The sequence below is a fragment of the Mauremys reevesii genome, linkage group 6, assembly GCF_016161935.1.
Source record: "Mauremys reevesii isolate NIE-2019 linkage group 6, ASM1616193v1, whole genome shotgun sequence".
NCBI classification, from domain to species: domain Eukaryota; kingdom Metazoa; phylum Chordata; order Testudines; family Geoemydidae; genus Mauremys; species Mauremys reevesii.
The window spans coordinates 33,263,008-33,276,861 of NC_052628.1; the positions used below are offsets into that span (position 1 = coordinate 33,263,008).

A 13,854-nucleotide genomic window follows, 5' to 3' on the forward strand; every position below is an offset into this window, starting at 1 on the left:
TGTCACTGTCTATAGAACGACTCCCACAAGAATATAGGGAAGAACTGAAATCCATTGTATCTGATGGACAGCTAATGGTCCAAATATTACTGTAGACCATTAAACACTTCTGATACAGTGTCACGCTGAATGGTCTCTTCTGTTGCCCATACAGGGCTCCATGATGCAATATTCAGGAATACCAAAAGAGGTCCAAACAATCATTGAAGACTTCCCATTTGAATGTTGTGACCTGCTTAAGGTGCCTACTGATGTAACCCTTGGTTCTCTCAGATTTAAGAGCCATGCCTTGCTTGTTTGGAGCCTCTATGCCAGCTCTTTAAATAAGGCAGGCCAGATCCCAAATAGAGGCCCTTTGCTTACTACTGTAATCCACAAAGAGAATCGAAGTTGTCAAGGAAGAAGCAGAGGTTTCAACATAAGCGGGTCCTCTGACTTCTTCTTCTACTGCACACCCCATATCAGCCTCACAGCAGCAAGTTTGATGTCATTTTCAAGAGCTAATCTGGAGCCATTTCAAGTTTCAGATTTGGAATGATACCCCGTGCCTTGATAATTCCTTTGTTAGATCCCCAGGACAGTTTTATGGTTCTTGACCTACAAGATGCCTACTTCCACATCTAGCATATAGGAAATATCGCCAATTCAAAGTAGAATCGTCCTACTACCAGAACAGAAACCTTTCCTTTGGCCTTTCAACAGTACCGTGGGTATTCAAATGTTTAGCAGTTGTCAGGTCACCTAAGGAGACAAGGGACAGTATACGTGAATCTCGATGATTGGGTCACTCAAGGAAGATCACAACAATAGGTGAATAATTCCACTTGATACTAGAACTTTCTTTTCACACTGGGTCTTGGGATCAACAAAAAAGTCCACACTGTTGCCGGCCTAAAGGATAGAATTAATAGGAGCCAGATTAGATCTTAGAACAGCAAGAATTTATCTACTGAAGGAGAGGTTCCAGACTTTGGTAGACCTCCTCCGCCATCTACATGCTTATCCACAGACATCTGTATAAGCATACTTCAGACTTATATACTTATCATACCACATATCAGACTTCACTTACAATCCATTCAAAGGAAGCTGATTACCAGCAGATATCATGTGGACATGAGGGTACAGGTTGCCTGGGAATTCCTTTCATATAGACCACCCTCAGACATAAGGCTTCTGGATTCACTTGAAAAGTCACCTCCATGTAAATGTTCTAGAACGCAGAGCCACTTGCCCAGTGTGCACAGTAGTTGTTGATCCATGCAGCAGGGTTAGACAAGTCAAACAATGACAAACAACATAACTGCACTGAATTATGTCAGGAAGGAGCACAGTTCTCCCCTTTCCCTTTATAAAGAAGGTTTTAATATCTGGAATTGGCACAATCATAAAATCCCATCAAGTGGCTCTGTATTTACCAGGCTTACAGAATGTCCTAGAAGATCAGCTCAATAGGCAATTTTCAGGTGATCATGAGTGTTCTGTCAACAACTAGATCCTGAACAGCATCTTTCAAAGGTGGGAATATCCAAGAATAGACCTATTTGCTACAGACTAGACCAGGAAATGTAAGTATTCTGTTTGAGGGATTGCAGTGGGCGGCGTTTGAGCCCAGGAATTCACTGTTTCCATATAACTTTTGTAAGAATTTGTCTGGTCTAATAGCAAAATGGACATGGCCAAACCCCATAATCCTATGGACAAATCTGAACTGTCTGTATTTGCAGGGAGGCAGCCACAGCCCAAATGTCTGACTGTGGGGGAGAGATCAGTCCCAGAAGGGAAATAAATCACTAACAAATTTTCTACTGTGTATATGTATATATACATAGTCATTGTAAGGGTAAGATTTTATATAGCTTTGACTCAGATTAAAACAAACGAACTTTTTTTAAAAAAAGTTAAAATGTCTACAAGTTAGTATCAACTTTATTTTCTAGATTTACCAAGGCAAAGACAGTATGAACACAGGAGGATTTACTATGTCATATACTACAAGTGCAGCTGATGAGTCATGGGATTAAGACTAAGACTAAAACCGTACCAAGTTATAGATTTTGGTTTTGATACAAAAGTTTTTGTTTTTTAAAGACTTGTAAAGTGAGAGATGTTCACATAACTAAATTCTTTACTGGCTAGTTAAGTAAAATACTTAAAATGTTTAAAAAACTGTTGGTGTTATTGAAAAGTGGTGGTTCCATCAGAAATGTGGATCTACTAAACGTACAGTGTTCCAAGAGTTGCTTGCTACTTTTGGTATACTTTGTGAAAGGAATTTTAACAAGTTTCGTATGTCCTGGTCCAAGACTTGCACTCTTGAAAATATATTACAAAAAGTATCATTAAGAGTGTTTACTGATGATACTTTGGCGGTGAGTATTCTTTGTTGCAGAATGTGAAATTCCCCTTACATTTTTCTCTAATTTTTTGTTCTTAAAAAGAAACTAGTAAATTGGTCCAAGTTACCAGTTACAAGTCCGTAGTCTATATGTGAACTACACAATGTTGCAAAAAGACACTTTGAGAATATAGACTCCGTTATAAAGGGCTTACTTACATTTAAATTGGAATTGCAAAATAATTTAACTTCTCAAATATGTCAAAGGTAAAATACTGTATGCACCAGATGACATGTCACGTTAGCCTGTAAAGAGCTATTACAGATTACTGCTTGTAAACATACTTAATAAAAACTTGAGGATTATGTCTTGTTTGATTGCTTTTATCTTGACTTTATTATGATGTAGGCTTTTATGATATCCACTTCCGACACATGAAGTCTGTCAGCTAAATACTGAACATCACATGCTGTATTCTAAGCACACTATTTCCGTACAAAACAAAAGGTCAGTGGGTCCATCCTGAGTCTGGCTGTATTGAAGTTGTTTTACAAAACAGCTAATCACAGGGATTTTTTAAAAAAACCTTCTCTCTTAAAATAGCAAGACTCACATTTTAAATCTTGATTTTTACTAGATGTTAAACATCATTTTGCCTTCATGTTGACCTAAATGTTTGTAATTTTAGTGGATGGTAGTAACATTGCCCTGTCCAAGGAGCAGCTATCTGGGATCTCTCTCTCTCTCTCTCTCTCTCTCTCTCTCTCTCTCTCTCTCTCTCTCAAATCTGATTTAACAAACCTTTCCCATTTTCCCTCCCTTGGCTCATGCACTCAGCTGCTGGGTATACCACACTTAGGCTGACACCAAGACCACATACCCTAGAAAGATGAGACTTAGTGTCGACCCTCCTTTTGTCCAGTTGCTTTGCAGTACAAAAGAACCCGAGCTTTAACTGCCAGACAAGATTGTTTTAATGATCTTTCTGAAAGAATTGCTCTAGTTCAAACAGGAATAACTTCAGGGAAGTCTTGCGGCCTGTGTTATGCAGGAGATCAGGCAGTATGGTCACTGTTGTCTCTTTTGGCTTCATGTATGAATTAAAAAAAACTGACTAAATGGGCAACCAGAAAAAGGCAATTCACCATAATTATACCTTTTTCTTTTGTCTTGTTCTGTTTATCCTAATCAAATGTGTGTTTCTTTATTGCCAGTTTAGAAGAGGCGGGTATTTGAAAAGTAAAGGGGCATGAGATTGTGTGTGTGTATTCACCTATGTCATTACAGAAGGAATGTCTGTCCTGTACCCTTAATTTTGGTGTCTCAGCTCCAAATCACTAGCTGTAACTTGTTTTCTCCTGCACACTTGCATTCTAATTTTTTTGTCCTGTTTATTTCGGGATTGCTTCAGTGTTGCAGAAACTTCCTTGATATGTCTTATCAGGACACAAAATTCTGTTTTGAAACTGCAAATTGTTCACACATGATGCTTTAATAAATCATGCCTCCTCTGTAAAACCAAGATAATCTTCAAGGTTTTGTGGACTGCGTTCCTTTTCACTGCTCTTCCCTAAATAGGCACAGGCCTTTAAAGGAAATACCTAGTTTATCAGAGGCATTAACCAAACATCAGGGATCTTTTCAGAAATATAAAAATAGCACCTAGCTGAAGATACCACTTACCTGGAGGCATACTTGGTCCCACATTGATCATTAGAGATGTCTTGTACTCTTCCCTTTTGGTCAGAGCCAGGAACCTACAAAATACACAAATTGAGAGACGTTATAGAGCCCAGAGTAGGGTAGAGCATCTGTCTGGCTAGTACTGTAGAGGCAACAGGGTTCATAAGCATTTGAAGATTATCCTGCTTTTAGCAAAGGAAATAAAATTAATAAAAATTGTAACAGTTGGTATTCCCTTACATAGACTGCACCTTCCTCTGTACCGAAAGAACTTGCACTGGTTTTGGCTCTGTCCCCTTATAGAACTACTTAGTTTCTCATCTACGGAGAAACTAGTAGCTGCTGATTATTTCTGAACACATTTGGGTGACAACACATTTGACTTTTGCCTGTTTGGGTTTTTTCTTGGAACCAGTGGGAGGAGAGGAGGATTGGTGTTTTGAACCAAAGGAAAAACGGACATGTCTAAAGCTCTGTTTCTGGTCTAATAAGTAGTATCTTCAGCATGTGAGTTTTGTTTTTGAAGGATCCCTCCTTGCTGTTAGTTTTGTGTCCAATCTGGTAAAAATAATTACCTCACTAAGATTCTGGGAAAGAGTTCTGCTAAGAGGAAGATATTTTACTTGAAGCATGAATCTGATTTATCGTCTTGCTATCACAAATTTTTGTCTGATTAAACATATCGTTTCCTTTAGAGTCATATGCTCACAGGGCTATTATTCATGAGTATAATGGAGGCAGCATTTGACCCATATATGGGAGTAAGGATGGTATTTTTTTCAAAGGGTTTAGATCAGGGTGGGTAAACTTTTTGGCCTGAGGGCCACATCTGGGTATGGAAATTGTATGGTGGGCCATGAAAGCTCACAAAATTACCGAGGTGGGGGAAAGGGGACTTGTGGGGTGGGGTGGGGGAGTGTTCTACAGGGGCAGTACAAGGGACTCTAGGGGGCCCTGCCGGCAGTGACCCACCAAGGCACCACCACAGGTGGAGGCACCCTAGCTGGGATGCGTGCAGTGCCTGGGCGGTTTCGAGAGTCTCGAGGGTGGGGCCATAGGAGACGGGGAGGGTCTGGGCCTAGATGATTGGCTGATAAGAAATGAGGGGAGTCTCTGGGAGGAGTGGTGCCTCAGGGAGTGATAGATGAAGGAGCTCATGGTTCCTAATTGGACTCTATTAGGGGCGGTATCCTGCTATGCTGCTGGCCTTGATCATGGGCTAGTTTAGGTGGAGGTTGGTGCAAGGAGGATGGTGCTTCAGGGATTGGGCATGCTGCCGTGTAAGGGTGGGGTTCCAATCCCAGAAACAGCATGGTGAAGTCTGGATAAGTGGTGCTGGTCATGCCCATGCAGTGTGGCTCTGCATGTGTGAAGATAGATGCGCATCAAGGAATTTGAGTTGGGGTGCTGGGTGGGTGGAACGGGGCAAGCCCCCCAACTCCACTCCCCAGCTGGAGCACCGGAGCAGGACAAGCCCCTGCTCCCTGGCAAGAGCTTGAGGGCCAGATTAAAAGGTCTGATGAGATGGACGTGGCCCGTGGGCCATAGTTTGCCTTCCCCTGGTTTAGACCAATTTTAAGTTCAACCACCAAGTTTCCAACTTTAATGAAGACTTATGTACAATACAATAATTGGTTTACTCTTATGTTGACTCTGCTCTATCCAGTGACTTGTGCTAATTCTTCCTCCTCATTTTCATTGACAAAGTAGTTCTGTGATATATTGCAGGCACCTGTCTGGCTGCTGCTGTACAGTCCCACCAGTCCCGCTTCAGTACTATGTTGAATGATGCATGATCTTTTCCTAGTTTTTTTTGAAACAATACCAGTAAGTGCTGCTAACTCCAGCTCTACTGGCTACACTAAAATTGCTGCTTTTGCAAAGAGGCCTGCATTCTGAAGCACATAGGTTGGGTTGGGAGTTCTGTCACTTGCAAAATGTTACTTGTGCTTCAGCAGCACATGGAATACTACTAACTGCTGTCATCCGCATCTCCTGCAACAGCACAGTCAATGCTGCAACCTCTTGCCAGCCTTGAGTGAAAATGCCAGGCCTGATTGAACCAGTGTGAGATCTGCAATTGCACCATTTGGATAATTCTGGTGTTTGGATGTAAAATTTGGTTTACTGAGGTAACAGACTTGAAGATTTATTTAAAAGCATATGGAATAAAGTAATATAAATATTTTTAAATAGTTGCTTAATTTCAAAGTGTCTTGCCTGGCAACATTTCATTTCACTGAAGATTGTCTATTCCATGATTATTTGTTTGCAGCACAGGAAAGCAACCCCTAATAAAATAAACAATTCTCTTAAAAACCACTCTTCAGTGGGGAATGTTTATAGTCTTTCTCTGTAAAGGCATTAAAAAGATATTTATATTTATATATTTTCCCTTCTCCAAAATATGCTGCTAAGTCAGCTTCTCTCCCCCCACCCCCGGTCAACATGCAAATACTGGCTCACAAGAGAACAATACAGGGCTCTCATTCTAGGTTCTGTGTACTCTTTACCCTAGCTTTGCCTGAATTGGCCACCAGGCAATTCCTTTGGAACAAGTGTATTCCCTTGGTGGCATAGAGCTGATGAAATGATCCCTTTGTCACAAGTAAGTAGTTCTCGGCAAGACCATTGAGCGGTGTGAGTGTTCTTTAGCTCAGATCTTTCCCACTAAGGGTATGTTTGCACTTCAAGCTGGGGTTGTAATACCCAGTTTGAGACATACCTGTGCTAGCTTTGTGCTAGCGTGCTAAAAATAGTATAACTTTGGGGTGTTGCAATCAGTGGGAGGGGCTATCCCTCACCCCCATATGTATACATGACTAGTGTCTAGGATGGGTATCTAGTTGGGTAGGCTGGTCAGCCCCTCCCGCTTCTTAAAATGCCATGCCTACACTCTATTTTTAGCATGCTAACACAGGTATGTCTCCTTGAGCTAGGAATTACATCCCCATCTTGAAGCGTAGACGTGCTAAAAATCATTGAATATTACCAGTTCTACCACGTGGACTGTGTTTTTACCTAGTAGTTATTCTATTGCCGTAGATTTGGCTTTCCCTAGAATATATTACTTATGTTTAGCCTTGATTTTTCATTTTTTACAATGAATTTTCTGCATGAGATGGAGTTGCATTCTACCTTATAACTTGCAGTAGGTATTAAATAGCAATAAGAGACCAAACCAGCTATTCACCCACATTCTGTGAACTACCAAGAATGTATCATCCTCTGAATACAAATGGCGTTCTTCTAAAACTGAGCCCCAGCTTTGTTTCCTGTAACTTTCTAATTATCTTCTAAGTTTACGGAAATATTAAAATGAAGTGTGTGTGATTGTTTCCAAGCACAGACGAATACAAAGAGGTTGTGCCAGGTGTTACTAAAATTGTTTCATGGGTCATATTATTAATCTTCAAAACTACAGTATGTTATGTACTACCCTTAAATATAGGTATGTTTTTGTTCTTTTCATTGAACAGAAGTAAAAAAAAAGTTACAGTGAGGGCAAAAGATGGAGGAACTAGCCTGGCCTGTGGGTAACTGACATTAAGTTCTCTGCTCTGCCACAGACATTGTTTGCCCATATGCAAGTTACCTGGGGCCATATTTGAAAGGTTTTTTAGAGACCTAACGATGCCGATAGGGATTTTCAGAAGCACCTTTCTTCATCTTTGGGCACCTAAATATCTTTAAAGATCTGGCCCTTGGTGTCGCTGCCCCTCCAATAGAAATAATAGTACTTCCCTACCTCACATGGGGTTGTGAGCATACGTACACTAAAGATTATGAAGTGCTCAGATTCAACAGCAGTGGGGGCATAGAAATACTCAAGATAATACATTGAGTTGTAGCCATGTCAGTCCCAGGATATTAGTCAAGTTGGGTGATGTAATATTTTTTATTGGACCAATGTCTGTTGGTGAGAGAGACAGTCTTTTGAGCTACACAGAGCTCTTCTTCAGGTATTAAGAAATGACCTGAAGGAAGAGCTCTGTGTAATCTCTAAAGCTAAGTTAAATGAATGGGGAAAAACATTGAAATGAAACAGGCAGCCAGATCTGTTGTGCTGTGTTGATCTAAGGACACTAATTAAAGTTTCCAATCAAAAGTGCATGGTCATCTGCACATCATATATTGGCGCACCCATAGGGACAAAACATCTCAAACTCAAATTACTGTACAGATAAGTGATCTCTCCTTCCTGTATCAAATATGCTATATGTGGAATGCCCCAAATCTACCTCTGACCTGCTAGAGATAGTACTAGCTGAGAAAACTGCAATAAGTGACTGTGATTAAGCAATTTTGAGCATTAAATTGTCAGCACTACTTGGTGATTGATTTACACCTTAACACTATAAATTTGGAATTTTCTTGCACTACAGTTTTTCTGTTTCCTTCCTTTTAACTAAGTAAGCTAAAACTGATTTAAATACAATGTCTAATCTAATCCCTATTAATAGCTGTGAACTTTAAGTGATGTTGTTTATCTTGCTTTTTCTACCATCAGCAAAATGGAGGATGCACACATTATTTTAAGAGATGGGGTGATTGTTTGTTCATGTAATTTTTTTTCTGAAATATGCTGAATCAGAAGAAATTGACTTATTTTTGTCTGTTTGCAGTACCCAGGAAGATATTGTACAGAGTGTTTGTTTAGTTATGTACATTGAAATGATTTGCTCTGTTTAAAGAAGATATTTTATATGAACTGAAAAATACATTAACTATTCAGGATTCAGGTCACATCTTTATTCATTGAAAGATTGTAATAATATAGCATTGCGTGTAAAAAGATAATCAGGTGACAAGTGTTTGGAGCCTAATTGAAACTAAATGTTTAGTATAATGGTACCAAATATTAGTTTGAGCAGTTTGGATGTAGGTAAGCATATTCTCTTTAGAGTATGTGTCATGAATTCCATTGCAGGTGCTCATGTGTATAAGATTATTGTCATGTGCATAGTTGTACACATGGAGGTCGCATGTAAGCCTTGTGTTCTTGTATAAAGGCATAAACGGCAGAGCAGCCATGCCCCTCCCTTTGTTCCCACTTACCGCCCATGGCAGCAGGGCAGAAACTGGTGAGTGTACGACCCACTAGTTCTTAACTTTGGCTAAACCTCACTCTTCAAAAACCTTCAGAACTCTCCAATTTATTGGTTTATGACAGCCATGAATATCTACCTGTCTGAACTTAATACTGATGATCAGACCCGCCACTGTACACAATCCCCTGTACAGGGCACCTCAACATGGGGCACTTAAAACGTGCATGGTTCAATCTGCACATCCTGTGATGGACTAATTCTATTAAAGGATGGATACAGTTCTGCCTCTACTGCTTAGTCCTTGTCTACACTAAAGGGAAAAGTCGATCTAAACTACGCAATTTGAGTTATGTGAATAGTGTAATTTAAATCGACGTAGCTTAGCTCTAGTTACCATGGGGTCCACACTACACAACCTCGACGGGAGACGCTCTCCCCTAGACTCCCCATACTCTTCTCGATCAGGTGGAGTACAGGAGTCGACAAGAAAACGATTGGTTGATTTAGCGGGTCTTCACTAGACCTGCTAAATTGACTGCCGATGCATCGATCGCCATACCATCGATCCTCCAGTAAGTGTAGACAAAGCCCTTAGAGTCCTTTATACCAAATCAGTGTTCAATGTGCAAATCATGGGATGCTTGGTTGAAGCTTCATCTCCTGGAGTAATCTGTGAAGGTCTGTTTGGGTCTTGAGGAGACAAGCTCCTCGATCCTGGTAGTGGACACACCAGCTTCATTCAGCACTCCAACTAATAGGCTAGTGACATCTGAAACCAGCACAGAGAGGACTCGTGTAAGAAAAGACCTGGCACCAAAGCAAGCTCCCCAGCACTGCTGCTGATACCTCTGGAATGAAATTTACTCCAAACACAGGCAGACATTTCAAGCAGACCTCTATGTAATCCCATAAGAACAAACTACTTATGGCTTTGTGGGAGAAGCACCAAGCCCTGCTCTGCCAAGGGTTGGTGACAAGGAGCAGCCTGAGGCATAGAGGAAGACCCCCTCTCACACAGACCCCAGCTCTGGCGATAAACCTTTGGCATCAACACCCAAGCTGAAAATTTATCTCTGGAAGAGATAGGGTGATCTTTGCTACCCAGGCACCTACTGGTACCAAGAGCATCATATACCTTGGCACCAGCCCTAAAGAAGGTCTCTTTCCGCCCCCCTCAGACTCGGGAGGCAAATGTTCTTACCACCTTTAAACAGAGAACCCTCTCCTCTGAGATCGGTGGATGACACCACAGAAAGGCCTGCTGGCTCTCAGTTACAGCCACTGTCTTGTCAGGAATGGCATTGGACTAATCAATACTAAGCAAGCCAGCCTTAGCTCATAGATCATTGCCATGACTCCCCTATCCTGTTTCTCTCTCTACTCCCTATCCATCTGCTTCCCCAGTTCTCTTCAGGGATTGTCTCACAAGAGACCATTGCAAACAGAAGTGGCCTTGTTGCTTCATCTAGGAGCCAGGGAAAAGGTGCCCCCAGAATTCAGGGTATTTTTTTATCTCAAAAAAGGAAGGAGGTCTTTGTTCTATCCTAGACTTGCAAAGTCTAAACAAATGCATCATACCATCCCTGGTTCAGGATGGTAATGCTTGACCCCATTTTGTGAAGTTCAAGACTGGTTTGTGGCTCTCCGCCTCCAGGATGCATACTTCCACATAGCCGTCCACCAAGTCTACAAAAAGTACCAAAGATTCACAGTGGGACCTGGCTATTACCAATACAGAGAACTGTTCTTTGGATTCTCCATGGCACCATGAGTATTCACAAAATGCTTGCCCATGATAGCAGTGCCTTTAAGGAGAAAGGGAATTCATGTCTACCATACATGCATGACTTGCTGGTCAGAGGTAGGATCCAGAAAGAGACTGCAACAGCCCTAGAATACATCCTTTCCCTTTTCTCCCAAGTAAGACTCCTGTGAATGATATGAAATCTTGTCTTGCGTTATCAGACAATGTAAAGCAGAGTTTATAGGAGCCATGATCAAATTTCAGTCAGTGAGCGCTTATCTACCAGAGGATAGGTTCTGTAGTCTCCAGTCAATGACACAAGTCCTATTATCAAATCTGACAGCAACGATTCATACATATGAGGCTACTAGGCCACATGGCATGCATGCATATGATGCTGCTTGCCAAACTTTTACCTGTCAGCCTTGCAACTTTGGCTGAGGTCAGTGTACTCCTGTCCAAGTATCACATGAACATGTGTACTCCCGGTGTTCCCTGTTGGCTGTTAACCTTATCAGGTAGGTCCTCAGTTGCTCAGCCTCCGGCTAAGTTGCACATAGTTTAAATGCATGAAGGAACCCCTTCCAGGGTGAAGGGTCCAACAGGGTCTGTCCCTGAACCCTTGTTGTTGTCTTTAGCCCTGTCTCTGGGCTAACTCTAAGCCCGTGCCTGCCCTTGTATAGAGCAGTCCCCCAGGGCTTTCTCCCTGGAGACTTTGTCCTCAGTGATTCTCTGTCAGCTTTAAATTGTGGCCCCTTTCTTGGGGCTTAGGCCACTTCCCCAGTGACTGATTGGGGGGGGGGGGCTGGGCCTCCCCACTACTCCAGGTCCCAACGCAGGGACTCTACAAATAAAAGTCCCTTGCTGCTATCTTTAATAGTTGCTGCTGCTGCATTCCCTGGACTGATTCCCACTCTGTCCCATCACCACCTTGGATCCTCTGTCTATTCCCTGTTTGTGCAGGGTCTCTCCCAGACCTCCTTGCCTGGAGAGTTTCCTCAGCCTCTGACCTGACTTCTCAGGGTCGTCTCTCAGGCCTCTTTGCTGTCCGTCCCCTTTTAGTCAGGGTTCTCTCTCACAGGCCTATGTGCCTGGAGAGCTTCACAGTCTGTCCTTTCTCCCCAGTCTCGTTACCTGTGGAGTTTCACAGTCTTTTAGTCCTGCTTCACCCTTCTGGTCCCAGCCAGAAGCTGATGTGCTCAGCCCCTGAAGCTTCGTTTAACGGAGCCTGCTGCACTCTGGCTGCCTTCCTGCAGCCTTTCTAAGCAGTCCTGGAGGACCCACTTTCACTGTTCCCTATGTTGGGTACCATGTGGTAGGACTGTGAGGACTCCAGCAAGGGGCCTCAAAGGACCCAGTACACCCCATCAGAGCCACATTGATCATAACTGGCTAAGGCATTTTGGCTGCCAGGCATCTTGCAAATGTCCATTTGGCCTACCACCTAGTGCACTGCCCCCAGACATATCTCAATACCACTCTTGTCTATTGTACCCAAAACCACAGTTATTGACCTGATGGCTTGGATGTTGGATGGTTGAGCCTTATTGACAAGGTTCTTGACAGGCTCAGAAATTTTCATACAGAGCAGGAAGCCATCTACTAAGAAGACCTACTCCTCCAAATGGAAGCAGTTCTCCATTTGGACAGTCCAAGGTAATTTGGACCCAGTCAAAGATCCTTGACTATATACTGCACTTGAAACACACTGGACTAACAGTTCTGACAGTCCACCTTGTGGCAATATCTGCTTGTCATGCTTCAGTGCAGTCATACTCTGTATTCTCACATCCAACAGTACCAAGATGGCCTCCTACATCCTTACCCAGCTGTCAGAGACCCAGCTCCTACATGGGATTGTGACATCGTTATCTTGAAACTCCTGGAGCCTCCATTCAAGCTGTTATTGGATTGTTCAATATGTTGCCACATCCTTAATGTGATCCTTCTGGTTACCATCACCGCAGTGTGGAGGTCAGTGAGCTCCAAGCCAGATCTCTGTACACATCCTTTCCCTGGGATGGAGCGGCTCTGAGACTGCATCCTAAGTTCATTTCTAAGGTGGCCACAGACTTTCAGCCGATTAACCTACTAGTCTTCTTCCCAAAGCTACACTTGATGCCAGAAGAGAAGAAGCTACGTACTTTGGATGTTTCCCACCCTGCTCTGTTACCTTGATGGGACAGATAGCCTCTTTGTCTTTGTGGCTATATTGAGCTCTTTGAAACACCAAGCCATCTCATCACAGAGAATCTCCAAGATGTGGAGATACATTGCATGATCCCTATCAGCTGGTGAGCTTCTTGCTCTGAATGTCAAGGTATTCTCCACCAGGGATCAGGTGGTACCTCCAGCTTGCTTCAGGAACATGCCAGTATGTGAGATCTGTAAAACGGCAATGTGGGGCAATCCACTGACTCTTGTGAAACATTATGCCTTTGACATGGAAGCTAGGTCTGATGCCAAGTTTGGGAAAGCAGTATTTCAATCTGTGTAACCCTTCTGCCAGGTAGAGCTGATAGCAACACTTGCCTGGTTCAATATCCAGGGGTACCTTTTAACAATATGAAACCCAAACCAACTCAAGCCTCCACCCAGTAATCTGGGAAAACTAAATACCAACCACTGAGCACCTCTAAGAGGCAGTACTTCCCCACTCACAAGCAACGAGTTTGCGTATAAGAGAGTACTTTTATTAAAAGGAAAAGGGAACCCAGCATTAATTTGAGATTAGCAACTGTGATTCAAAAGTATGTGACCACAAGCACACTCACCCCACAATATGTTGAGCAATGGCCTTTGCTTTTGAAAAATCACTGGCCCCATCAAGCCTACTCAGCTAAAACTGTTTTAAACAACAACTTGGAGTGGGAGACTTGGTGTCTATTCCTGGTTCTACCGTACATTTTTATGTGACATTTGAGGTCTGTTCCTGCTTCTTGGCTTAACTTCTCATTGACTTATTACCACTTAAGTGGTATGTCTACACTATGGGATTATTCCGATTTTACAGAAATTGATTTTGGGCAACTGATTG

General features: G+C 42.4%; 1 protein-coding gene across 4 annotated transcripts in view; it reads left to right on the top strand.

The window, feature by feature from the left end:
* Positions 1 to 2,704, top strand: part of DDX4 (DEAD-box helicase 4) — a 104,893-nt gene extending 102,189 nt beyond the window's left edge. For all 4 annotated transcript variants that reach the window (XM_039543827.1, XM_039543828.1, XM_039543825.1 and 1 more), the window contains exon 21: positions 1,941 to 2,704. In XM_039543827.1, coding sequence (XP_039399761.1) covers positions 1,941 to 2,024 — 84 coding nt within the window. In that variant the 3' untranslated portion in view covers positions 2,025 to 2,704. The remainder of the gene's footprint in view (positions 1 to 1,940) is intronic.
* The last annotated feature ends 11,150 nt before the right edge of the window (positions 2,705 to 13,854 follow it).